We start from the raw sequence: 26,964 nt of genomic DNA, 5'->3' as shown, positions 1-26,964 counted from the left end.
GGAAACCCATAGCATCATCATACAAGGTTTAAACAGCAGTGGGCAGTAGTGCAGGAACAGATTTTTGGGTAGAGGCGCTGTACATACAAAATAAGTAACACACACACACACACACACACACACACACACACACACACACACACACACACACACACACACACACACACACACACACACACACACACACACACACACACACACACACACACAATTTCCTGATACAAAACCCATTCAGCAATACACCCCAACAAACTTATAATTACAGAAGGGATTCTCATCCTTTTATTAAGGCGGCAATAATACTTTCCAACGTTTTTATTCTCTTGTGTATATGTAAAGCATGTGACCATGTATAAGTCTACATTCTTAGGCCGATCTCACGACGCGGCGTGCGCACATCTGTCTGCTGGGCGATATGTGCTCATCCCCAGCAGACTGAATGACGCGACTTGGAGGCGGGACTTCAATATCCTCCTTCGTGAAAAAAAGAAAACTAAGTGTGTGTGTAATCTGATTGGCTGGCGAAGTACACGTGACGCTGCAGCAGCATGAAATTACAACTTCAGTTGTGTCCCTCAAGTGCAGCAGCGTCAACGCTGTACTCCGCCGCCAGGAGTCGTTTCTAGTTTGAGAACTCCCATACACAAACATCAAAAAGTGACGAATGTGCGCGCGCGCACGTCGCGTAGCGGGCAGACTGAGCGGGGCCTTGCTTAAGCTGACAATCGTTTGGTGCTCCTGTTCTAAATGTGTCAAAATCCTGATTGTGTGCTTCAGTCAGTGTAACTCAGCAGCTACAACGTATCCTTATATTCCTAAGGTAACATTATCTATTGTTACAGTTTGCAGCTCAAACTGCTTGGGAACATTTGAAACAAATTATCCCAAACAGGAAAGTGTTACAAAGATCTTGCACTGCTTGGGAGGTGGGTTAAAATCTGCTCTTAAAATCAAAGGATTCTTTAAAATTCATGAAAAATAGCATTAAAGAGGCAATCCAAGGCGACAGTTTTTTTTCCTCACACATATAGAATTGAAGGGGGGGGGGTCTCCGGAGCGGAAATTAACGGAGTTCAGCTCCGGAGGCCCCCTGCTTCAATTCTATTTTAAGACAATCCAAAAAATTCAATATTCGCCAGCTTGGATTGCTCCTTTAAGAGTTGAATAACAACAATAACAAAAAACGTTCACTATTATCGAACACTACAGAACAAAAAAAAAAAATCATAAAATGTCATGTGTTTTGCTGCTTTAATCCTGTGCAGCACTGCGCGTAGGAGGGAGCGCAACCCTGGGCCTGCTTTAGGGGCAGCGCCTGCTCTTTGTATCTACAAAACTGTATATATTTACTATTCATAGTTACATAGTACATGAGGTTGAAAAAAGACTTGCGTCCATCAAGTTCAACCTATGCTAAATTTAGACAGATACTTTGTCCTATATTTGTACTTACAGTATATTGATCCAGAGGAAGGCAAACAAAACCCCCCCAGTGAACTAACATCTAATTATATCTCATAAGGGGAAAAATAAATTCCTTCCTGACTCCAATAATTACTCCCTGGATTAACATCCTTCCCATGTTTACTTATTTGGTATATCCCTGTATACCTTTCCTTTCTCAAAAGATATCCAACCTTTTTTTGAACAAATCTATTGTATCTGCCATCAGTCTCCATGGGTAATGAATTCTACATTTAACTGCCCTTACTGTAAAGAACCCTTTCCTTTGTTGCTGGTGAAATCTCCTTTCCTCCAACCTTAAGGGATAGCCCCAAGTCCTTTGTACTGTCGTTGGGATGAATAGTTCTTTTTAAAGCTCCTTGTAATGTGCCTTGATATATTTGTATATAGTTATCTTATCCCCTCTTAGATGCCTCTTTAATAATATAAATGAATCTAATTTAGATAGCCTCTCCTCATAAGTTAGATTGTCCAACCCCTTTATTAAATTTGGTGGCTCTTCTGTGCACTCTCTCTATTTCCATAATGTCTTTTCTAAGGACTGGTGCCCAAAATTGAAGTCCATATTCAAGGTGTGGTCTTTCTAATGCCTTTATACAGGGGCATAATTATGTTCACTTCCCCTCCATCCATTGCCGTTTAATGCAAGATAAGATCTTTGTGTTATAATGAATATTATAGGCTAAAGCAGTAAAATTCAGGGCATTATTGAAAACCCTGCTCTCTGATTGGTTAAAATTCCGGGCATTACCCACAGTAATGCCCTGAATTTCAGCAGCTTGCAAAATGCAGTTTTCAATCTGTTTATTTCCAGCCAATCAGCTTTCAGAACAGCTGAGACAGGGCAGGGGATTGGTTTGAATTAAGTAAAAGCTCTGAGACATGGCAGGGGATTGGTCAAAAAGTATCAGCCACGGTTTGACTCCTCCCCCTCCTGAGCTGAGGAAACTGCAAAGAAGTAAGTGTGTTGTGTATAGAGGTGCAGTGTTGTGTGTGTGTGTGTGGGGGGGGGGGGGGGAGGGGTGTAGAGGTGCTGTGTTGTGTGTAGAGCTGGGGGGGAGAGTGCAAAGTTTAGTAAGTGGCTGCATTTTTTATTGTGGCTGCAGTGTGTGTGTGTGTTGTGCTGTTGTATGTGTAGCAGCAGTTTGTGTGAGTGTAGAGCTGATGTGTGTGTGTGTGTGTATAGAGCTACTGTGTGTGTGTGTGTATAGAGCTCCAGTGTGGGTGTGTCAGTAGCAGTGTTTATGGGTGTAGCAAGTGTGTGTAGCAGCACTGTTTGTGTGTGTGTAGAGCTGCTGTGTGTGTAGAGGTGCTGTGTAGTGAGTGTAGAGGAGGTGCTGTGTTGTGTATCTAGAGCTCCAGTGTGTTTGTGTGTGTATAGGCACTGTGTTGTGTGTGGTGTGCTGGTTTGTGTGTGTGTGTGTAGCAGCAGTTTGTGTGTGAGCTGCACAGAGGGGGCGGCAGTGTGTGGATATAGATATCTGCAGTGTAAGAGTATATAGAGGTGGTTTTATGTATTTACCATTTTATTTTAATAAAAAAATCTATTTAACTATACAAAAGTGTCTTATTTATGAAAAAAGCCTACATTTAGCCTATAATAGTAATAATCCCCTCAGAATAGGGCATTACTCGGCTTCGCCTTGGGCCTTCAACTCTTCCAGCCAGGGCATTATTGGCCAGTAATGCCCTGTTCTTCAGGGATTATTACTTAAATATCTACAAATATAATTAGAAATTCAATCGTTTTTATAAAAAAGTTTTATTTATTATTTATTGGTGTGTGGAGCTCAGCACGTGAATTATATACACGGTGGTTGACTGTTCCAGTGTTACAATAGGAAATAAAAATAAAATAAAAAATTATATTTATATATATATATATATGCAAATATAGCTGTATGCTCATCTGCATGTCTTAGGCAGGTCTGCAACCCCGCCTTTCCCCATTATCACCCAGCATACAGCACTTCCACTGCAGCAAGGGATTCTGGGAAATGACATGCAAATGAGCACACAGTGTCACTTTTTGCCTCAATAACCATTTTTAACATGGTTATTGAGGCAAAGCTCATTTGCATGTCATTTCCCAGAATCCCTTGCTGCAGTGGAAGTGCTGTATGCTGGGTGATAATGGGGAAAGGCGGGGTTGCAGACCTGCCTAAGACATGCAGATGAGCATACAGCTATATTTGCATATTTGCTTTCCTGTGGAGTGTTTTTGTCACTTTTTTTACTCACCATAACTTAACTCAGTGTATATATATATATATATATATATATATATATATATATATATATATATATATATATATATATATATATATATATATATATATATATATATATAACAGTGTTCGACAAACCTATACATTTGCTCGCCCCGGGCGAGTGGATTTAACATCGTGGCGAGCTCCTATTGGCCCAAGCAGCACACGTTTGGTACTAGGTGGCGAGTAGATTTTTTTGTGTGGCGAGTAGATTTTTTGGTGATTTGTCGAGCACTGATATATATATATATATATATACACATATACATACATACATATACACACACATAACGAGATTGCCTGCTACAGACTGTACTATATACAGAGTACCACACTTAGTACATAGGCTATCTAATGAAAAGCCACTAATGGTGCTTGGAATAAGAAATATATAAAGACAAAAAAGGGAAAAAGTATTCCAAAATTAGCACTCGGGTATACTCACTAAATAAAGTTTATTATAAACGTCATATAAACAAAACACATATAGATAAAAAAACATTCCCTGACAACAATAAATAAAGGATAAACCAAATATCAAGCAAAAACAAACGTAAGCGAAAAGAATAAAGAATATGTAATAGCACCTATGTATATAAATTGCAAGAGAGGGTACACAATAGACCCTCTCCCCAACAGGACCGGCCGGTCAGCAAGATGCACACATATAAGTCTGAGAAAAGGAACACAGGTAGAAGCCTCAAAAAAAATATTGCTAATAATATATGGTGGTAAGCATAACATGAACATATGCTGTGGTAACTACAAGAGAGCTGTCCCCCAAAATGTCCCAATCAATATGCAGGGACTAAGAAACAACAAGGGGGAAAAAACTCAATGTAAACCACCCTATGCAATGTACCTGACTTCATGTAAGAAGGCACTGTATACAAACTGCAATTATTCAAGGCAATGACACCACACAAGCATAGATGGAAATAAAGCAGATGCCTAGGTAAAAGAGGCACTGCAAAAATACTCAAAAGAGATGAGGAAAAACCTGGTCCAATGTCCCATAGACTCTCTACAGATTCCGCATAAAATAATAATGGGGTGTCAGAGAAGGCAAACAAAACCCCGACGGCCGTTTTGCCCCAGCTTTTTCCTCTCATTTGAGTATTTTTGCAGTGCCTCTTTCAACTAGGCATCTGCTTTATTTCCATCTATGCTTGTGTGGTGTCATTGCCTTGAATAATTGCAGTTTGTATCCAGTGCCTTCTTACATGAAGTCAGGTACATTGCATAGTGTGGTTTACATTGAGTTTTCCCCCCCTTATTTCCTAGTACCTGCATATTGATTGGGACATTTTGGGGGATAGCTCTCTTGTAGTTATCACAGCATATGTTCATGTTATGCTTACCACCATATATTTTATCTATATCTATAAAAATGAAAATGTTGTATATTTGCTGTGCCTCTGGGCAATCTGATTGGTCCGTTGGTCTGTCACTCACCCTCTGGCCAATCAGATTGGTCCATGGCCCCGCCCCCGCACGCTTCTCATTGGCCTGCGTGGCTCTATGACCTCACCCAACTGCCACACTCTCACCCGCCACCGACACAGCTTGGGGGGGACGGGACACGCACAACCACCCGGCCACTCTCTTCTCCTCAACCCGCGGCCCGGACCGCCGGCTCCCCCCCACCCCCATCAACACCCCTCACCTCCCCGCTACCTTGCCCCTCGGCGCGCCTTCCGCCCTCGCGGCACCCTTAACCCTGCTTAGCCGCTGTTCGGATCGGCGGCTGTTCCACTCCCTTCCCCCCCCTGTCCACTGTGTGTACATGCCCTTCCCTCCAGTCCCCTTGCCCACGGCGCTCCCTTTGTTGTCCGTGCGGGGCAGGAGATGGGCGCGGGGGTGGTGCGCAGTCACGGCTGGCGGTGGGGAGCCACCTGTTCGGATGGGCGGCCGTTCCACTCTCTGTCCCCCCCTCCTCCTGTCCACTGTGTGTGTGTATGGAAGAGTGTGTGTATGTGTATAGGAGAGAGAGACTGTGTGTGTAAGTGACACTGTAGATCGGAACACAGGAACTGAGTAGGGGGGGAAGCGGAGCTGCGCGCGGGGGGGGACACGGGACGGACAAAGAGCGAGTGGGGAGCGGGGAGAGAGCGGGGAGCAGAGAAAGACAGGGGGAGTGGAGAGAGAGGAGGGAGTTGGTAATTTTACTCCCGGGCAACGCTGTGTTTCTCAGCTAGTTAGCAATATTTTTTTTGAGGCTTTTACCTGTGTTCCTTTTCTCAGACTTATATGTGTGCATCTTGCTGACCGGCCAGTCCTGTTGGGGAGGGGGTCTATTGTGTACCCTCTCTTGCAATTTATATACATAGGTGCTATTACATATTCTTTATTCCTTTCGCTTAATATTTGGGTTATCCTTTATTTATTGTTGTTAGGGGTTGTCAGGGAATGTTTTTTTTTAAAATCTATATGTGTTTTGTTTATGTGACGTTTATAATAAACTTTATTTAGTGAGTATACTCGAGTGCTAATTTTGGAATAATTATATATATATATATATATATATATATATATATATATATATATATATATATATATATATATATATATATTTCTCTTATCTATCCCTCAAATTATTTTGTCTTTTTTCAACGATCCGTATGTTTTTTTTTTGTTTTAATGCAACATCTGTAAATAAAGTGCATTTTAAGGAAACGTCTATAATTATAGCAGAATTTTTATTGAGCTATTTTCTAAAAATTCTGAGAAGCAAATAAATACGGAGCAGAGATTAGAACAATCCTTGCGCAACATCAGGGTGCAAACTTCATTTATGTTCAAATTGCAAAATCTATAAACACAGCTGATACTGATTTGGACGCAGTGCCCATGGTTTGGGGCAATGCATGCCCTTACACAGTGCCCGTGGTTTTGGGTAATGCATGCCCTTACTTAGTGCCCATGGTTTTGGGTAATGCATGCCCTTACACAGTGCCCGTGGTTTTGGGCAATGCATGCCCTTACACAGTGCCCGTGGTTTTGGGTAATGCATGCCCTTACACAGTGCCCGTGGTTTTGGGTAATGCATGCCCTTACACAGTGCCCGTGGTTTTGGGCAATGCATGCCCTTACACAGTGCCCGTGGTTTTGGGCAATGCATGCCCTTACATAGTGCCTGTGGTTTGGGGTAATGCATGCCCTTACACAGTGCCTGTGGTTTTGGGTAATGCATGCCCTTACACAGTGCCCGTGGTTTTGGGTAATGCATGCCCTTACACAGTGCCCGTGGTTTTGGGTAATGCATGCCCTTACACAGTGCCCGTGGTTTTGGGCAATGCATGCCCTTACACAGTGCCCGTGGTTTTGGGCAATGCATGCCCTTACATAGTGCCTGTGGTTTGGGGTAATGCATGCCCTTACACAGTGCCTGGGGTTTTGGGTAATGCATGCCCTTACACAGTGCCCGTGGTTTTGGGCAATGCATGCCCTTACACAGTGCCCGTGGTTTTGGGTAATGCATGCCCTTACACAGTGCCCGTGGTTTTGGGTAATGCATGCCCTTACACAGTGCCCGTGGTTTTGGGTAATGCATGCCCTTACACAGTGCCCGTGGTTTTGGGTAATGCATGACCTTACACAGTGCCCGTGGTTTTGGGTAATGCATGACCTTACACAGTGCCCGTGGTTTTGGGTAATGCATGCCCTTACACAGTGCCCGTGGTTTTGGGTAATGCATGCCCTTACACACTCCACTGGATTATTGTCATTCATTAAAGCAGCTTTCCCGTACTACATCAATGCTGGAGGCGCCTCTGGGGCCGCAGAACAGGCTTTGGGGATAGCTAATGGAGTAAAACACATGAGTTTGTACTCAGATACCATACAACAGAAAGCAGCCCGAATGTGCGGGACAGAATAAAGAAGCATGGCTTGGTCCAAGTGCCCCAAGATCACCTGTCACTGACTCGGGTCCTATCAACGTGACACCTGTGCGTAATGATCACGCATTGCAACGCGACCCCACTGTGACCTCATCACCGCGCCGCCAGGAGGCGCTCCGCCCTTTACAGGGATCTGCCCCGCCGCGGATGGATCTGTTTCTGACGGATCTTTACCTCCGGCCGGTGCCCACCAGGTAGGTGTTGGTGCCCTGCAGGGTCATGGGCCCAGGGTTACACCCCAGCACGCGCACCACCCGCGAGGACAACTGCTCGATCCGAGGCAGCACCGACAACGACATCCTCGGCACGAGCACAGAGGGCTGTCACGGGTTTGGAGCGGTGACCAACCACAACCCGCTGCGTCATGGCGAAGCTGGGTCGATGGGAGCCTTTAAGGCATGACTCCTCCCCCTGTGACGTGCCCGAGGAGGCCGTCTGATATCACTAGGTGGAGGGGGCATCGCTTCTATATGCCTGTGTGAGGCACGGAAGTGCGCCCAGGGGTCCGTAATATGTCCAGTAATATGTCCAGCCCAGCAGGGACATGACCACAAAATAAAGGATATTTTACAACAATTATTGAGTTAACAATTCTAAATGTTAATTAGGTTGTATTTATTTGTAATTATATAATTAATCCTCTTTAACAAGGAGGGCCGTTATTATGGGGTAAATAAGCAATGGACTAACTCAGAGAAAACCAGTGACTTATCTGACAGGTTTAGCTCCTGGGTGAGGATACTGAATATTTTTCATGTTAATGGGAATATGCACATGTCATATCATGATTCAGTGATTTGGAATTGTCAGTCCCTCCAGTTCACTGTTGATAAAACCCTCAGTAATATAGTGTTACCATGCTTTCATCCCAAGTAATGCCCATAGTTATAAAAGGATGTGCTTGGGACTTGTAATGTCGTCCTTACTTTTGTGGGGAAGATAGGAATCTGCTCTTTTTAACGCATGGGCCATTAAACCATAGAGAAAAATATTTTTCCTGTTTAAGGGTTAGGTTAAAATAAAAGTTGGTGACCTGAGAAGGGAACATCCTGTGTTGAGGATGACACCTAATTTACACATACATAAACCTACGTTCCTCCTACTTACAAATTAGATTGTAAGCTCTTCGGGGCAGGGACTCCCTTTCCTAAATGTCACTTACGTCTGAAGCGCTTCCCATTATGTGTTATTTGTATTATTTGTAATTTATATGATTGTTACGTGTATTACTGCTGTGAAGCGCTATGTACATTAATGGCGCTATATAAATAAATGCTAAGTGAAGGTGAAAGAAACGGCGCTAACTCTATTAGTGTACACTTAAGCTTTATAGTGAGTTTCTTGATAAAATCTATTGATTTTTCAACAATGATAATGTGCTTAAATAACGTGCAAATGATAATAAAAAGTTCAAACCCCCTGCTCAGACCCAGCTGGTAGGGACTGGTTTCACTAGTCCCACAAATTGTCACTTTCGTTGTAATCCAGGGGGAGCATGGAGGGAAATAGAACAAAAAGACAAAAAAACAATCTAAGTGTAGACAGTTTTAAATTAGTGTAAAACTCTATGTCTTGTCTTGGCTCATATGTTGTGCCTACTTACAAGATGTAAGTTGTATTCAAGCGGTTTTGACACACAATGGTCTCTGCTAAGGATGTTTTTCTCCATTCTGTGATGCGGTCTCCAATTCTCAGCTCAGCAACCAAGTGTATGTGAAAAAAATGATACCATAGTGCAGACCAGTACAATAATAAAACTAGACTTTATAAGGTTTAAAAATGGACACTTACAATAAAAACATATAGTTTAAGCATTTTTCACAATCATTGTGATCAGGGAGAGAAGAGTGTGTTAACTTCAGGCTCACCCGCCTCCTCCGATGTGACTTGGTGTATTTCGTCTCTCTCTGGGACTGTGTGTCTCCGGCGGTGGACTGCGTCTTTCCAGGCTGTATCCCCCCGTGAGCTATCAGACTCCCCTTCAGCTGTTATTCGCAGGTACTGCACTTGGAGCTGCCTCTCGGGTGGATAATCCTGCCTCTCTCTCCGCCGGTGCGTCACTTCCGCTCTGTCCCGATACGTCACTTCCGGGCGCGGCTAGGTGAGTTTCTGTATGGCAATCTCGCCTCTCTCCTCTCAGAACGGCTCCCACTCTTTACAATTTTACCTGTTCCTATCTATGTGGAAACATGGGATGAGATGATAGGAGGATATAATCTTATTACTATGTCATATGGATGATCCTATTACATTAAGGGTGATCAAGTGGACTTGAATTCTGTCCACATTATGGGACTCATTAAATAGAAGCAATATATTGTTTAATGGGTCTATTTTGATTGGATCTGTCTTGATCCTGGTTTTACCTAGCAAGGAATAGGTTACAACCTTGATTCCTAAAAAAAGGGAGGCTGAGCAAGGGGACACAAGGGAAAAATCTATTCACGGACCCTGAGGGCCTCAGATAAATTCCTCTTGTGCAATCTCTTGCTACAAATATTGCAAAACATATAAATAAACTATAAAAAATGTATAAATAAACTATAAAAAATGTGAGAGCTCCATCATATATATATATTCATATATTGTCATTGTATATTATACATTGGTATTAAAGAGGGATTGGTTGTATATCCTATGGTCATATTTATATTATGTACATGGAAGTAATTAGACAGATGGGAAATGCATGACCTTGCCAATTTTATATCAGATACTCATATTTACAGTGCAAATATTAAAGTCAATAAACTAATGGGAGTTAAATGACCCTATATTCTGCAGCACTTCTCCAATGAACACTTATACAGAATACTTTGCAATATTTATACAAATGAAGAAAAATCACATTTTCATTATGTGCATAGTCTGGGGGAAATAGGCTAGAGTGATCACAGTGGCATGAACATTTTCTATTTGAATGACAGATGTCAAGTGCGTGCTGCGGGAGAGAGAAAAAAAGGAAGAGAAAACAACAGATGGAGAAAGCAAATAACCGGTTATTCTCATCCGATAATTCTAGATCTATATAGATTACAAAAAGGGTGCTAGCTCTATTTCCATGTTCAGGCCCCTGGGGGAGAGAGTCCGCAACCTGTGAATCCAGAAAGTCTCCCTCTTCACGAGTTCCAGATTGCGATCTCCCCCCCGCCAGTGGCCCGCAACATGTTCTATAGGCATGTAAGTCAGACCTGTGGTGTCCCCCTGGTGTTTTTCCATTAAGTGTTTGGAAAGACTGTGTGTTAGAAGAGATCTTTTAATGCTGCTCAGATGTTCTATAATTCTAGTTCTTATTTGTCTCTCAGTCTTCCCCACATACTGCAATTTGCATGGACACTCCAGGAGGTACACCACATGATCTGACCTGCAGGTCAGACTAGATTGTACAATAAATCTCTCCCCTGTGGTATTTGATGTAAATTCCAATTTGTTATCGGACTTAAATTGACATGCTCTACATGTCTTACATGCATGAAAGCCTTTGTTGGATTGCAACCAGTTCTGAGGTTTAGCTTTTTGTTTGAGGATACTAGGGGCTAGTGTAGTTTTTAAGTTTCGCGCCTTCCTGAAAATGATATTAGGGTGCTCTGGGATTTCCTTTCCCAAAACTGGGTCATTCTTTAGTATGGCCCAGTGTTTGTGTAGGATCTTCCTAATTTCCTTAGCTTCCCCATTGTAAGTTGTGAGGAAAGCAAAATCTGTCTTATTTGTTGTTGTTTTGTCTTTCCCCTTAGATTTCAGAAGGTCTTCCCTCTCCAGTTGGTCTATTTTCAGTAAGGCCTCATCTAACTTTTCCTCTTTATATTTCTTTTCTATAAATCTCTCCTTCAGTTTTGTTGATTGTTGTAAGAATGTTTCTCTCTCACTGCAGTTCCTTTTGATTCTGGTGAACTGACTGGATGGAACCCCGTCCATCCACCTTGGAAGATGACAGCTGGTGCGCAAAATGTAATTATTTTTATCTGTTTCCTTGAAAAATGTTTTAGTCTTTATTTGGTCATTTTCTATATAAATTTCTAGGTCTAAATAGTTTACTCTTCTGTCACTGTACTCACTCGTGAATTTAAGATTCAGCTCTTCGTTCTCTATTCCTAATAAAAATTATTTCAACTTACTTTCTCCATTCCCCCAAATTAGGTACACATCGTCGATGAAACGACGCCAGAGGACCAGGCCCTCCCCAAGCTCTCCATTCGGCCAGATGTTATCCTCCTCCCATGATGCCATGAATAGGTTGGCGTAGCTCGGGGCGAACCTGGTCCCCATCGCCGTTCCTCGTTTCTGTAGATAATGACTTCCCTCGTACCAAAAGAAATTGTGCTGCAAAATAAACATAATTCCATCAATAACGAAATTTGCCTGTGTTTCTGCAAGGTCTGCATCCTTCATTAAAAATCTTTTTATGGCCCTGCATCCTTTTGTGTGGTCAATTGATGTGTATAATGATACAACATCGCATGTTGCCATTATGAATTGTCTTTCCCATCTCACTTTACTTAGTGTATTTAGTAAATCTGTGGTGTCTTTCAAGTATGCCTTTTGTTGCGTGACATATTTCTGGAGGAATATGTCTATGTTCAGTGACAAATTTGCTGTTAGTGAGTCAATCCCCGAGACTATAGGTCTGCCTGGGGGATTGACTTCACTCTTGTGAATTTTTGGCAGCTGGTAAAATACCGGAACTTTTGATTTGTCACTGTACAGAAATCTATATTCCCCCTCATCTAGTACTTCCATGTTCTTGCCCCTCTCTAATAAACACTTTAGCTCTTCTGTAAATTCATTTATTGGGTTCTTTTTCAATTTAATATATGTTTCTTCATCCCCCAGTAGTCTTAAAGATTCCTGATTATATTTGTCTCTGTCCATTAGGACAGTGCCTCCCCCTTTATCAGCCTGTTTTATGACTAATTCTTCATTTTCTATAATTTCTTTCAAGGCTGCTTTTTCTTGTTTTGTGAGATTTTCTTTTAGTTTCTGTTTACATTCCGACAGGTTCTCAAAATCTGTATTAATCATCTGGAAAAAAGTTTCCAGATGATTCCCCTTGGCAAATTGAGGATAGAAGGAGGATTTGGGTTTTAAACCCGTATGAATCATGTTGACCTCTTGTGCTACTACTGGAGGAATACTTGGTCCCAGTCTGGGGGCTTGGTCTTTAGCCATAAAGAACCTTTTAAGAGTTAGCTTACGAAGGAATCTGTTTGCATCCATAAAGAGATCAAAACTGCTATGACTCTTTACTGGAGCAAATGACAGTCCCTTCGAAATTACACTTTTTAGTGTGTCTGTCAATATTACTTTACTAAGATTGAACACACTGCTCTTTGGCTCTATCTGGCACTTCTCTTTCTTTCGTGCTCTTTGTCTCCCCCCCCTCTTTCCTCTGACTGTCGGGTTCTTTTTAGTTTCCCCTTTTCTTGTGTTCTCTGTTGTTGATTTGATCTGTCCTCTAAATTCGAAGACGTCCCTGTCTCTAAAAAAGAATCCGAACCTTTCTTTTCCCTTGTGTGTGATTGGCTCCGCTCCCTACTCCTATCTCTTCTGTCATGACTCCGTAAATTCAGTAGATAACTTTTCATTATATTTCCTAGTTATACATTATAAATGCAGTCAATATTACACAATATGACAACTGTTGATATATGATGTCTGTATGATATCCAGTATATGATATGAATTCAGTATATCATATTCACACACAGATACCCACCAAGCACTGATAAACCCCAAAAATTACCACATTATATATATATATATATATATATATGTATATAAGTGTCAAAAGGAGTGCTACTGGGCGTGGCTAAATGTATACAACAATAAATCCTTTGGCCATCTGTGTGTATTTATTAACTGTGTCCAGCTGGTCTCAGCCGCTTTGGATGTCCCCCAGGGTTTAAGCTCGCTAACTAGATGACCCCTTTTCAAGAGATATATAGGTATTACACTGTGTATTTTTGTCATTTTGGATGTAGCTCTGGGCTTCTTCTTTTTTTTTGTAGTATACAATATTCAGACACTGCAATATCTGCATGCAAAATTACACGTAAACACAATTAGTGTTTTGATTCCCCAAGAGCAGGATAATATCCAATTTAGTGATGATATTTACACACAAAAAATATTATTGACAGTTTAGCCACTTTCTGTCTGCACAGCATGCCATACAGTTTCTGGATCAGCAAGTATTATCATTTTACAAAACAACTGAATATCTGTAGAAAAAACGTTTGAGGTCTCAAAGGTTTGTGTGCAACTGCATCTATGAAGAACTAGAACTTGTAACAACATAATTTCACAAAAAACTTGCATTTTGCAACCATATGGATAACATTTTCATATATCTAATTAACACGTAAAAACTTAGCTTGAATCTATAATTCACCTGATTTTGAAGACTCGTGCATAAGACCTTTAATGAACGTGTACATTGAACCCTATGAATACATTATGAGAACAGGGATACACAATACACATGCTGTTGCTATTTGCTTAAGCCTACCATGTGACAAAGGATTCATATTTCATTTCAAGAAGTGCCGTAACCTTTATCCTAACTTGGTTACCAGAGAATCAAATGACTCTAAAAAGAAACCTGTTTGTAATACCTTTCTAGTAGTACTTCCTTCAACAGTGATTTGTTTTTACTTTCGAAACACTTCCTTTTCTTCTTCCGGCAAGTCACAGGGTAAGACATTTTTTTGTTGCTTCTTTTTGGAATGAACTGTATTTTAATCCTGTTTGATCGTGAACATGTGAAAGACGAGGTACAGGTAGGTGTGACTCATTGGAGGAAGTTTGCATTCAGTATGTTTGGATAGAGCAAGGAAAAAGTGTAACATACTTCAAGCACTTCTCCCTGTCACATTTTTATTTCATTTTCTTTAAATATTAGCCCAAATCATGCAATTATGTCAAACTCCAAAGACCCCCAGTGAAATGTGGGCGTTGTGGACCAAAAAAAACCTGCCATTGTAATGAAAGAATGATGTCTTTTAGCACTGAAATCTATAATAAGACTGCTCAAGCAGAAAAGCACACAAAACAGTGCACGGGCGAGAGTTATTGTAAAGTGCAAAAGGTTAGGTTTCTGTAACATTAATATTCCACAAGGTGAACAGCCTCCTACATATTTATATGACTTGAAGTGTATTGTAGCAGATAGAGTAAAGTCTTCCCCCTTTAAGTTTAATAGCAAGAGCTGTTTGTAATCGTTAGTCAGCCTCAAAGTGGCCCTTTGGTTAAAGCAGCAGTTCAAGCCCCCCCCTTCCTTTTAATATGTGTATCAATACAATCCACACAATTATAAGTAATTAGCTAAGTTGACGATCGATACGTTCTACTGTGATCGATCGGCAAAGATTCGGTTTGGGGGGGTTCACTAAATGGCTGCAGAGGAGTATTCTGCAGTCAGTGGAGCGCATATGCATATTAATATGACAAAGTGTAACAGATGTGGGCAGAGGTATGCAATGGAGACCGTTTTAAGGTGCAACTAAAATTATGCTTTATTGCACCTGTTCCTTTAACACGACAAAAACATTAAAAATAAACAAAATAAAGGCCTACTCTGCTTTGGAGAATATCTACACCTTTACTCTGTCCCTTTCTAAGTGGGTGGGTAGCTAAGCTAGTTACCAGCCCCTAAAATATATACATATAGATATACAACAGTCCAAGAAGAAAGTCTCTTATCTGTTTGTTGTAGCTGTAGGGGAAGGCCTCTCTGCTCTCCTGGGTCAGCACCCGTGTGTGCTATGGCAATGTCTGTGTCCAGGTATAGAGGTCTGGTCCTGTCAGCATACAGTCCTTCTGCAGCTCAAGACATCAGTTCCTCTGGTCAGCCCTAGTTGTGGGATAAGGAAATCTTCCTGTTTCTCAGAACAGGCTTTTTCTAACAGAGTTTTAATCAGCCAGACGGAGTCTGGTTGATTGCCTGTGCAATTAACCAGCACACTGCTGGATTTAGAGACAGTTTTTCTCAACAGTGATAAGTAACTGTTACAGGCAGACCATGTGACCAGGCAGTCACTAGATACAACTGAGCTTGTGCACTGCTAGAGAGAGGGCAGCGTTCAAAAAGGGGTGAGCCAGAGCCTGTTTCAGAAGAGGAAGGGGATGTGACTTTGTTAAATGGTTGCTATAGAATCAACATTGCTTGTTACGTTAAAATAGATTACAAATATAATTCAGAGTTGTGCTACAAGTATTTTTCTTATAGCACAGAATTGATTTATTAAAAGAAAATAAACACGTAGGATATTGCTTGGTCTGCAGCTTTAAAGTCTATACTGGCCAAATGTCAAGAAATGACTGGAATTCTCCTGAGAGTTTGAGTAAACTGAAATATCCCACATGGCAGTCTGTCTGAGAGTGAGGCTCAAGGAGACGGTCTGTTCTGTCTATTAGAGTGTGTATGCATCTATAAGTGTATGCTGCATATCAGGGGTCAATTACTTTTTGTCAAGCTTCAAATTTGGGGTGCTGGTATGGTTAACGTCCAGGCTCATCTGTGGGGCAAAGAGCAAAAAAACGAATATCAGCTCCAGAAGCAAAAAGGTAAGTGAAATCAAATAACAGTCTTTTAAATTGATAATAGCAATGTCCGGTACATATAAGTATAGATACAGGGAGAGGGAAGAAAACCAAGGGGTTAAGCAAGGTATAATAAGCGGGGTACTTACAGAGAGGTTGGATTCCCACCAGGCTGTGTGACCCCCTGAGACGCTTCACCTTACCCCCGTCTCCTTCCAAATGAAGTGGTGTAGAGCCGCACGCTCACAAGGTGTCACCACTAATCCATTCCTCCCGCAACAATGGTGAAACCGGTGGTGTCCTCCGATCCAGCCAGCAACAGAAACAAAAAATGATCGAGTGGACTACCGCTAGCTATGAAAAGAAGTTGGGGAAATCACCAGAATTGAAGGTTAAAAAAGTCTTTAATGAAAACTACATAAAATGACAAAACTCCTCCTTCAGCATGTTTCACGCCCACTATGGCGCTTTGTCAAGGACATGAAACGTGGGAGGAGGAGTTTTGTCATGTTATGTAGTTTTCATTAAAGACTTTTTTCGATCATTTTTTGTTTCTCAACCCTGGGGCAAGACAAGGCCCATGCCATATCAGGTACATCATTAGGGCACTGTAAAGGTTAATCGTGCTGCCAATGTTGGTTTTATAACAGGTTTTGTGTAGATTTCTCAAGAAATCACTTTTTTTTGCTCTAAGGAGGTTTTCCTTAAGCTGCAATAGTGCCAATCGGGGCACTATGAAACAGAATTACCATTAAGGTCACAAGGAGTTTAAGGAATAACATCTTAAAGTGTAAAACAATATTTGAGCATATATAGAAACATATAAACCAATGGAAGCAATTGTTGCATTTCTGCAGTCTACTCATGTACTTGTATGTCAAATTGTTATTCACTATTTCGAATAGATCAAACAGATCGCAAATTGTCCACTAAGGGGCAGTCCCTCCTAGGACAAGTGACATGTTTAATATGTTAAATGTAGCTGATTTAAAAAAACAAAAAAAACAAAACAAATAAGTACTGTATAAGTATTCTTAAATACTTTTTAAAACATTTACATTTTCCATGGTACACACCCATTTGTGGTAGGTTTTTACAATCCTTATGTATTCTCTTTTGGGGGTGACTGTCAGTCTTCTAAACTAACAGTGATGGTGGATGATTTTTTTTTGTCTTGTCCATTGTTTGTATAGTAATTATTGAGTCATCATTAGTCTAACAGATCAACACCAGTAGTTATTTTGTTATTCCTAAAACCTATTGTGCAGGGGGATATGTTCCTCTTAATCCCATTTATAAAATACATGAACTATTTCCCCCCCATATGGTATTACTATAAGGAAGATCATATATTGAGAAACAAGAAAAACAAAACAACACAAACGATGTGTAGATTGTAGTTGGTGTGTTTATTTAAAAATATTGGTATTACAGTAATACTAAACCAAACAGGCCACATTGTAATAACATTATAGCAGACACTAACAAATGACTGTTTCACTTACGCCATTTTTCTTTACATCCCTACATTTTTTTTGCAGTAGATAACAGTGCAACCATAACGGATGAAGATGCAGTATGATAGGTTGTAATGGGAATTCTCTGAAAGTATTTACATCTGCACTTCTTGTCAGCTCAACATTTCCGATGACCATCAAAGGAAAGTATTTTATTTGTGAATTCAAATAAAACAAACAAACAAAAAAAAAATGACTTTCGATCTTGGTAAAGAACTGTGCAAGTTATTTCCACCTGAGAGGTGAGAAATGCTAGAAATATTTCAACCAATATTTCTAATGCCATAAAAGTATTAAAAGACACCATTAAAAGCAAAATTACAACACAGAATATCTCTGACCTCCCCCTACAATAACCCGGGAAGAAGAAGCAGAGGATGACTTTTACCAAATGGAATTTTATAATGTCAATATTTGGGATTTTTACCTTCTTGTTTGACATCGGAGCTGATATTTGGATAGCCGCTAAATATTTTCAGCAAGGACACCAGTTTTTCGGTTTGTTGACCATTTTCTTCATTGTGCTTTCCACGATAGTAGTTCAGGTTTTCAGCTATGTCTGGTTTAAAGACGATTGCAGCGAGGAGAGCTATGGAAGGTTAAAATGGGTGTTCCTTGTTCATCTTTTTCTGTCTGGGACATTTTTACGGTAAGTAGATTACATCACATGTGAAATGAAGAGTCTTTTTATTTTTGTAAATCCTGGAGATGCAAATCTCCTACGACCTTCTAACCCTAGAAAAAAAACCTCGCTGGTTGGAAAAGAAACAATGTATTGTGCTAAGATGACAGAGGAAGATTGACCCTTTTTACACAATGATGATGGAATTAAGGTTACAGCTATTTATTACAAAATGCTTTGTGTTTGATTTGAAAATATATATTACTAACATAGTATCAAAATAGATTAGGTACAAAAATGACATATGTCCTTGGAGTACAAACTTTGTTCAATTCTTTTCTATATTTATTTTTATATTGATCTAGAGCAGGGGGGCGCAGACTTTTTTCCTTGCGCCCCCCTGCCGGTGGCCCCCTCACCTCCACGCGCCCTCACCCCAGCGCCGGCATAATGACGTCACGTTGCCATAGCAACGTGATGTCACATGACCTCGCTGTGTCATTTGACGCCGCGTTGCCATGACGACGTGTGTGAGAAGCCGCCGGAGCCAAAGTAAGTTAGGTTTACAGAGGCCCTGCAGCTCTCCCGACACTTCATTTAAGTGCCTTTGGGAAGCGTGTGGGGCCTCTATAAACCCCGCGCCCCCCCCGCACTCAGCCCCACCGCGCCCCCCAGTTTGCGCACTGTTGATCTAGACAGGGTTAGCCAATCCAATGGAATTTGGAATGGGCTATGTCAGGGCTGCGCAAACGTCCTGCGCTGCGCCCCCCCCTTGCCTGCTCTCCCCTGTGTCGCGACCCCCTTACCTCAAATGTAGCATCAAATGACGCCGTGGGGTCATGTGACGCGTGGACTGAAGCAGGGGAAGTGAGTTACAGAGGCCTCGCGCTCTCTGTGTGGGGCCTCTGTAACCACAATGCCACCCCCCCAAAAGTCTTGCGCCCCCCATTTTGCGCACCTACGGCCTATGTGATGATACTTGGGGATCAGTTGCTCCGGGTTGCTTGAGCTCAATCGGCATCCCCCCACAGTCCCCCAAGGCAGCTGATCCCCGATCCCCGGCTCCTTGCAAGCCAGGAGACTTACCTCACCTGCTTCCTATTTCCACGTGCTTCTGTCTCTGTGACACTCAGTCCCTCCCCTAACAAACCAATAGAATCAGGGTATGGTCCACATTGATCTGTATCCGCAGACTGTCGCTGGAGAGTCCAGAGGGAAGGGCCGCACACCATGTATTCTTGCATCTTTGCTGGGAAACTCTGTTCCTCTTTAACTTGGTGGGAAACGCTGTCCCTCTTGACTGGGCGGGGAATCTGACCCTCTTAGCTTGTGGGGAAACACTGTGCGGGAAACGCTGTCCCTCTTGACTGGGCGGGGACGGTGACCCTCTTAGCTTGTGGGGAAACACTGTGCGGGAAAGGCTGTGCCTCTTGACTGGAAGAAAAATGTTCTGGTAGCGATGGGTTGGGCTCACCACGATTTTGCGGTACTGGGACTCAGCCCTAAATGTCCCGTGTACACTCACATTTTTCTCAAAGATACCATTTTGGCTCTGCACTAGGCTAGTACCATTTGGTGCGGACCACAACTATTTTGAATGTACCACTCCTTTATTCGAGATTGATGCAATTTTAACTTTCGGACACCGGGATAGCTTTGCAATACATAGTCCACATAAAATAAACAAAATAAAAGTCCACATAAAAAGTTCCAAGATGGGCAAAACACAAACTTTCTTTCTTTTCTTTCACTTGCCCAGCCCCACGTTGGGCACCAAATGTAACCTCCCTGCCCGGCTTCCAGGAGATCACATCATTGTTATATATGGCTACTGCGCATGGGTTACCTTGACTCAGGGGGCTGCATTCAGGAGGCTGGGGGATGAGGTAGCAAGAATGCAAATGAGCTTACAGAATGTGATTTTTTTTTTCAATTAATTTTTAACATGGATATTTCCCTAAAGCTAAGGTATCAAGTTTAATGTATTATGTTACTGTACATAAACTCCAGTTGTTTCAGCGTCATCACTAGCAAACCTTATGAAGAGTGGTGATTGGGTGCAAGTGCTGCTTACAGTAGTACAGTAGGTGGTGGAAAAAATAGATAAACACACATAATTTAATATAAATGGATCAATGTTTTCTTGCTTTCATGAAATGTTACCTCCCCCATTTTGAAAGTAGTTTAATGCTAAGATGTAAGTGTTGAATATACAAGCGATCTTTCACTGGGCACATCACTTTATCTCACTTCCTAGTGTGTATTTAAGAAAGAAGATTTATATATCCATGTATGTTTCCTAATACCTGTGTCTTAATTAAAAACCCTTGCCGGTTTGAGACAGGAATAGTCTATTTTTTTGGCTGCTTTGTAATTTTGCTCATATGTACACTGTGTGATATGGACTATATGTATTAATAATAAGTTTATTTCACATAACATATTTCTCCCAATGGCACTCAAAGTGCTTCACAATTAGAGTATAGCACGTGGTACGCAGCACATAGGAATGTCACAGACACAGCCCCTGCCCAGATAATCTTACAATCTGTGTTTTTGGTGCCTGAGGCACAGGGAGATAACGTGACTTACCCAAGGTCACTCAGTGTCCTTGTTATTAGAGTCAGTGCCTTAACTCACTGAGCCTCTCCTCCTAATGTTCTCAGAAGGGATTTTATACATGTTATGTTTTTCACATGCAGGTATTGGTACGCTGCAAAATATGGATACCAGGCAACATCTTGTAATCCAAAAAGAAGAAATTCTGAAGATATTAACATTAAAGCTGTTAATGCCATGACAGACCTGAGCATGCTGAGGTGTTTTAAGACGTACCTAGAAAGTGCCCCACAGCTCATTCTACAGGTTTACATTCTAATGGAGCACGGGCAGATAAGTCTAATTCAGTGTAAGTATAAATGCCTTATCATCAGATTTATACTGGGAATGCACAATAAGTATAGCTATTTGTAAATGTACTCATTATCATTGAATATATCTAATAGAAGCACATTCACATGCAAGTAATGGTGAATGGGGTGCTCTAGGTGTGATAGTATTCACCTACTGATTCCCACTTGACATGGTTGATCTATTCAATTCTAGGAAGGCTGGAACTGTATGGCTCTATATTCAGTTTATGGTCAGCTCAGAAGTAGGAAGTGATTCATTGTATTTTTCTTATAAATATATAGCCCCTCTCCCCCCTCCCTAATCGCAGATCAGGTCCCCTAAGGTGTTCTGGGGTCTGGCTAGATGTCTCTGTGTGGTGCATACCTGCTGGCAACAGGAGGGCCTGAGTCTCCCGCGATGACATGGGGGATAACAGGAACAGGTTACTGGGGTTGATGCCTTCGTCTTTGTTCAATGGTGCAGCGCCTCCATCTATAATAAGCCCCAGGAATGCGGGTGGAATCCTTACCACAGAGATTCCCCACAGGGATGAGAGATTCCAATCTCACACGGATTATCTTTAAAAGCAGCAGTCTCTTTATTCTCTTGGGCAGCAGCAGCCGACAGGTACAGTTGATGCACAGTCCACTAACTGTTCTCCCTTGTGATGTCCCTGCCGCCACTCTGGACCCAAAGGGCATCCAGAGTGTGGCTAGCTCTTCCCTCAACCTCTAAGCAGGGTGAGAGGTATTTGGTCCACCTCACTAACTATGGCTATAGCAGCTCTACTCAGGAGCTGCTCACTCCTCTGCTTCCTAACTCTATCACTACTGTCAGACTGCCAGAACAGAACATAACAGAACACACTAAATAGGAAATGCACTGCTCTTTTATGATCTCAGCAGGCACCGCCCCTGTGTCTCTTGCTTTAACACAGGGTCAGGTGACCTTCCTCCACCATTCAGGGCAAGTGCTTGAAGTGGGGGAAACCCATGATAACTCCTGGCAACCTGCCCTTACCAGGGATTATACCAGCAGGAGGCTAGAACTATAGCCCCATTTCTTACCAGGGCTACAAATACATCATGGACTACCACTGAATTAAAGCATACAGGGACCTAATCCTTCATAAAATGTGCGCTGTACATAAGAAGGTTCTTATGGGACTTCGAACATATGACGCATCGTTTGTCGTTTGAAATTAGTTTTGAGACATTGCATCAAGGTTGAATACCTGATTGATACAATTTAAACTAAAAAGGAATCAGGTGTATTTTTTTGTGACGTGTTAGTAAATATAAATTATTAGTGTGTTATTATTTACAATAGCCAAACTGTGAAAATAATACATTTTTGTTAAGCCACACTATATAATGAGCATCCATGCTGTGCCAAATACATTTTTGGTTCATCCATAGCAACTTAATTCAGCGCCAACAGTATCAACAGACGTTTGAGGATTTACGACAGGTTTGTCAGACGGTTTTGATGCATGTTCTACTTTTTTTTGTCACACTAATTAATATATAGTGCTTTTTTGCTCAAAAGAAAAAAAGGTGCCATTACTCAGGGCCACGAACAGCTTTCCTGGGGCCCAGGACAAGTGGGGCGACTGCCCTCCCCCCAGTGTCGGTGGCCTTGTGAGACCCCCTCCCCCCCTCTATCTCACACATCTCCACCTATCTTTCTTTCCCACCCCCCCACCTCGCTCTCTCCCACACCCCACATCTCTCTCTCTCTCCCACCCCCCCATGCTCCCCCGCACACTCAATAACCCCCCCAAATACACAGTAAGTTAATTGTGGTTTTCAGCCGCAACGCGCCCTTTTGTTAACTATTACAGATGTTAATGCTAAGGATATGCAAAAGAGGTGTCCCCCTAACAATGCCTATCCACAGAGCTATATTATACTTAACACAGGGAGAGATAGAGGCTTCTTTGTTAAAGTCCCAAGTGCTATATACAGTATATACCTTCCCAAACATACCTTCATACTGGGCAGCCAACAACTTTCTTAGGGTCCAAGAAGAAAGTCTCCACCTGGGCCCCAGGCTGTTGAGCAGAAGGGAAGTGTTCGCTTCCGCTATTGACAACCCTGTAAGTTACCCACGGCCCTCTCTCTCTCACAAACTCTCTCTCTCTCTCTCTCTCTCTCTCTCTCTCTCTCTCTCTCTCTCTCTCTCTCTCTCTCTCTCTCTCTCTCTCTCTCTCTCTTCTTTTTTACTCTCTCACTCCCATTTTCACCCTCTTACTTCTCTCCTGCTTGTTCCCCCCTTCTCTTTCGCTCATTCCCCCCTTTTCTCTCATTCTTTCCCCCCTCCCTCTCCCCCCTCCACCCCTCTCTTACATCCTCAACCCTGTCTATCTCCCTCCCCCTCACATCCTCTCTCCCACTCTCTCTTTTACACTCTCTCCCCCCCCTCTCACTCTACCTCCTCCGGATCCAACCTGTGGAGTGAGAGTGCGGGCCAAAAGTCTTACAGTATATTCACAAACTGGCAGCAGAAATAGTGAAAAAAGGGACAAACTTATATGCATGCTAAACTTGCAATGTTTGCACACTTTTCACTAAGCCTAACATATTTATAAATTATTTTTGCAAACTAGCGTGTTCTTTTTTTGTTGTTATTATACACACAAATCTACACATTAATAAGAGTAAGTGCTTAGGGCCGTATTTTTTTGTTGTTGACATATCTGCATCCTCAGTTGTAGAAGGTTTAATTGACAGGGGGTTAATCCATTGATTGCTAACACTTTTAGCAATTATGGAACTGGGAGTGTTCGCTTTACATTAAACCTTCAGTCTCCAGAGGGGCCTGCAACCAACCCTAAAAGGGCTAAAAGCTGTTTTGACAAAGCGTAATGTAAATGGTATTTTCTTCCCATGTGTTATGTAAGTGCACACGTCCATATCTACCTGCAAGTAACGTTTTCTTTATTTTCAGATGCGTCCATCGTGATATCAATGTGCAGTGTCTCGTGGTCCACTGTTGACTATCAAATGTCATTACGGAAATCTCTACCAGGAAAGAAAGGCATTAGCGTGGGATTTCCTATGATTACATATGTATTGTACAAACTTTTCACACTGACCTCATGGATATTAAGCATCGTCTTTCTCCTTGTCTGCAGTGCTTATATATTTACTGCCCTTCTGACCTTACTAGGGATAGTGGGCTTGGGGTGGGCTTGGAAGCAGCAGACTGAGTTTTGCAAGACGAAGGGCATGGAAATCTTGTATAGGATGGTAGTTGGAATCATTCTTGTTTTTACATTCTTCAATGTAAAAGGACAAAGGACTAAACTCCATATTTCTGTTTATTATTTTGTCAGGGTGTTTGCAACCACAGGTATTCTCACGTTGTGTTTCTACCTTAAACCTTCCCTCACTCACACTCTATTTTTTGCGGCGCTCAGTTTCCTTGTGGTTATTGCTTTGGGATTAGGTATTATTTCTCTAATCCTTTATTACGGGGTTTTCCATCCGACTCTTCATTGCAAGGATCAAAATCTTCAACATGCAGTTGATGGACCCCCTTGTGAAAAGATGAGCAGAATGAAACATTTTATAATTCTTTAGTGAATCTATCTTTATGTGTGTATATTAAACAGCTTCCCAGAGTGGTCATTTTAGCAGAAACATAGTGGCTTGTTCTATCTATCGATATATATATATGTATATATATATATATGTAACGGTTTTTCTGGCCCGGCTTGACCTACCCAATCTCACATTGGCCCCTGTGGTCTAACCGGTCCCCATTACAGTGTGGTAGTGTCTGGTGGTGCACCTGTTGGCTACAGGACTCCTGAGTCTCCCGCATGATGGTGTGTGGGGAGGACCCGTCCAGACAGGTAGCTGAGGTAGTGTGCTGAGTCCTACCTAGTTCCAGTGCAGCGCCTCCACCTCATCAGGGTCCCTTCGGTCACTTGGGGATGGTCCTGGTGAGGAACTCCTCAGTGGTGCAATCACTTGACTCTTACACATGAGGGTTTCTGTGATCAGCTTCATCTTTATTGATACGGTGGGTTAGCTGCCCTCCACAATGGGGTGTCTCTAGCCCATCATGGTGCCCGTGCTTCCCTTTGAAAGGTATGTCACCTTGATCAGGGATTCCCTATCCCAGCCGGGATATCTTTATTCTGCGCCAGGTCCCTGGACACAGACTCCTACTACAGCTATTAGAACATAACTGTCTTAACTACTTGAACTTGAACTTGACAGAAATCTTCCTCCCCTTAGAACTCCTTCCAGAACTAGACTAACTTTAGACACAGTGCTGTGCCTTATGTACACTCTGGAAACTGACACACCTCTGACATCACTAACCATGGAGTCAGAGCATGTGACCACCCCCATCCATACACAGGGCACCCCACCAGGGTGTGAGGGCAAACCTCCATAATTACTGCTGGCATGTCCACAACTTACCAGGCCTTACTGTCAGCAGGAGAGATGACTGTAGCCATTTTACATGACCGCTACATATATATATATATATATATATATATATATATATATATATATATATATATATATACTGTATCTTTTTTTTTTTTAAATGTTAGTGCTTCAATACATTTCACAAACGTCATTGAGAAATCCTTAGGTTTTTATTTTAGTAACAATATTGAATATTTTTGTATTTTCTAAAATCTCATTCATAGTCAGTACACTTTTGCCATCACTGCAGCATTTTAATCATATTATGAAAGTATAATCTGTGATATTTACTGTTGTAATGTTTACAACTAGACTTTTGGATCTAAAAATAAAATATTTAAAAATATTAAATTATTAAACAAACATTAACAATTGAAGGTGTTACTGGAAAGACAAGCCTTCTGAGTTACATAGTTAAATAGTGGATGAGGATGAAAAAAGACATATGTCGATCAAGCTCAACCTATGCAAAATTTAGACGACAGATACTTAGCCTATATTTGTATTTACAGTATTTTGACCAAGAGCAAGGGAAACAAAAAACCCCAGTGATGCATAATCCATTGCTGTTTTATAAGGGGAAAAATAAATTCCTTCCTGACTTCAATAATTGGCAATCAGATTTCTCCCTGGGGCAACATCCTTCCCATATTTACTTATTAGGTATATCGCTGTATAAATCTCCTTTCTAAAAATATGTCCAACCTTTTTTTGAAGCTATTTATTGTATCTGCCATCACAGACACATTTTAACTGTCCTTACTGTAAAGAACCCTTTCCTTTCCTCCAAACTTAAGGGATGACCCTGAGTCCTTTGTACTGCCCTTGGGATGAATAGTTCTTTTGGAAGCTCCTTGTATTATCTCCAAATATATTTGCATATAGTTATCATATCCTTTCCTAGACGCCTCTTTTTTAATGTAACCAAATCTAAATTAGCTAGCCTCTCCTCATAAATCAGATTTCCCATCCTCTTTATTAACTTGGTGGCTCTTCTTTGCACTTTTTTTAGTTCCATAATCTCTTTTTCATGTACAAAACTGTACTCCATATTCAAGGTGTGGTCTTACTAATAAACAAACAAACAAACAAATTGATATACGCCCTCTAAAAAGCGCTGACCTACACACTGTGAAATTAAAAGTGATTATATCCAAAAATATGTGATTTACAATAATGTGATATAAAATTAAGCAGCCTAAGAAACAAAAAAACAGCAGATTATTCCAAATCTGTACAAACAATATATATACACAAATTAATCGTTCCTGGCGCTGTGGATAAAGTCCAAAATACCGTGAACCAACAAGG

At 41.5% G+C, this 26,964-nt stretch overlaps 2 protein-coding genes and 2 long non-coding RNA genes across 5 annotated transcripts in view; 2 read left to right on the top strand and 2 right to left on the bottom strand.

Moving 5' to 3' along the window:
* The window catches only part of LACTB2 (lactamase beta 2), a 30,204-nt gene extending 22,181 nt beyond the window's left edge, over nt 1-8,023 (bottom strand). The window contains exon 1 of the mRNA XM_075583654.1: nt 7,811-8,023. Within this exon, the coding sequence (XP_075439769.1) occupies nt 7,811-7,935 (125 nt within the window). The 5' untranslated portion in view covers nt 7,936-8,023. The remainder of the gene's footprint in view (nt 1-7,810) is intronic.
* LOC142483645 (uncharacterized) lies at nt 7,733-11,990 on the top strand. The gene is made up of 4 exons (XR_012797409.1): nt 7,733-7,830; nt 11,371-11,409; nt 11,508-11,584; nt 11,774-11,990. It is a non-coding gene; the product is annotated as an uncharacterized LOC142483645 (long non-coding RNA).
* LOC142483652 (uncharacterized) lies at nt 9,381-14,184 on the bottom strand. Its single transcript, XR_012797411.1, has 3 exons — nt 14,025-14,184; nt 11,752-11,956; nt 9,381-9,813 (listed from the first exon to the last, which is right to left on the bottom strand). It is a non-coding gene; the product is annotated as an uncharacterized LOC142483652 (long non-coding RNA).
* Nucleotides 14,173-26,753, top strand: XKR9 (XK related 9). 2 transcript variants are annotated; one of them, XM_075583639.1, is made up of 4 exons: nt 14,173-14,327; nt 17,716-18,340; nt 21,016-21,221; nt 24,155-26,753. In XM_075583639.1, the coding sequence occupies exons 2-4, from the start codon at nt 18,069-18,071 to the stop codon at nt 24,787-24,789; spliced, it is 1,113 nt and encodes a 370-aa protein (XP_075439754.1). In that variant the 5' UTR covers nt 14,173-14,327; nt 17,716-18,068; the 3' UTR covers nt 24,790-26,753. The 2 variants fall into 2 exon arrangements, with proteins under 2 accessions (XP_075439754.1, XP_075439761.1); XM_075583646.1 differs by lacking the exon at nt 14,173-14,327 and adding an exon at nt 14,333-14,412.
* The last annotated feature ends 211 nt before the right edge of the window (nt 26,754-26,964 follow it).

Source organism: Ascaphus truei, chromosome 2 (genome assembly GCF_040206685.1).
Source record: "Ascaphus truei isolate aAscTru1 chromosome 2, aAscTru1.hap1, whole genome shotgun sequence".
NCBI lineage: Eukaryota > Metazoa > Chordata > Amphibia > Anura > Ascaphidae > Ascaphus > Ascaphus truei.
Note: the sequence above shows the minus strand (reverse complement) of the source record. Positions and strands in the feature narration are given on the sequence as shown.

Excerpts from the sequence above, each read along its gene's own strand:
- XKR9 (XM_075583639.1), top strand. The coding sequence starts at position 18,069 with ATGACTTTTACCAAATGGAATTTTATAATGTCAATATTTGGGATTTTT. Across the intron at positions 18,341-21,015 it reads CTGTCTGGGACATTTTTACG|GTATTGGTACGCTGCAAAAT; the intron begins GTAAGTAGATTA and ends TTTCACATGCAG. Across the intron at positions 21,222-24,154 it reads GCAGATAAGTCTAATTCAGT|ATGCGTCCATCGTGATATCA; the intron begins GTAAGTATAAAT and ends CTTTATTTTCAG.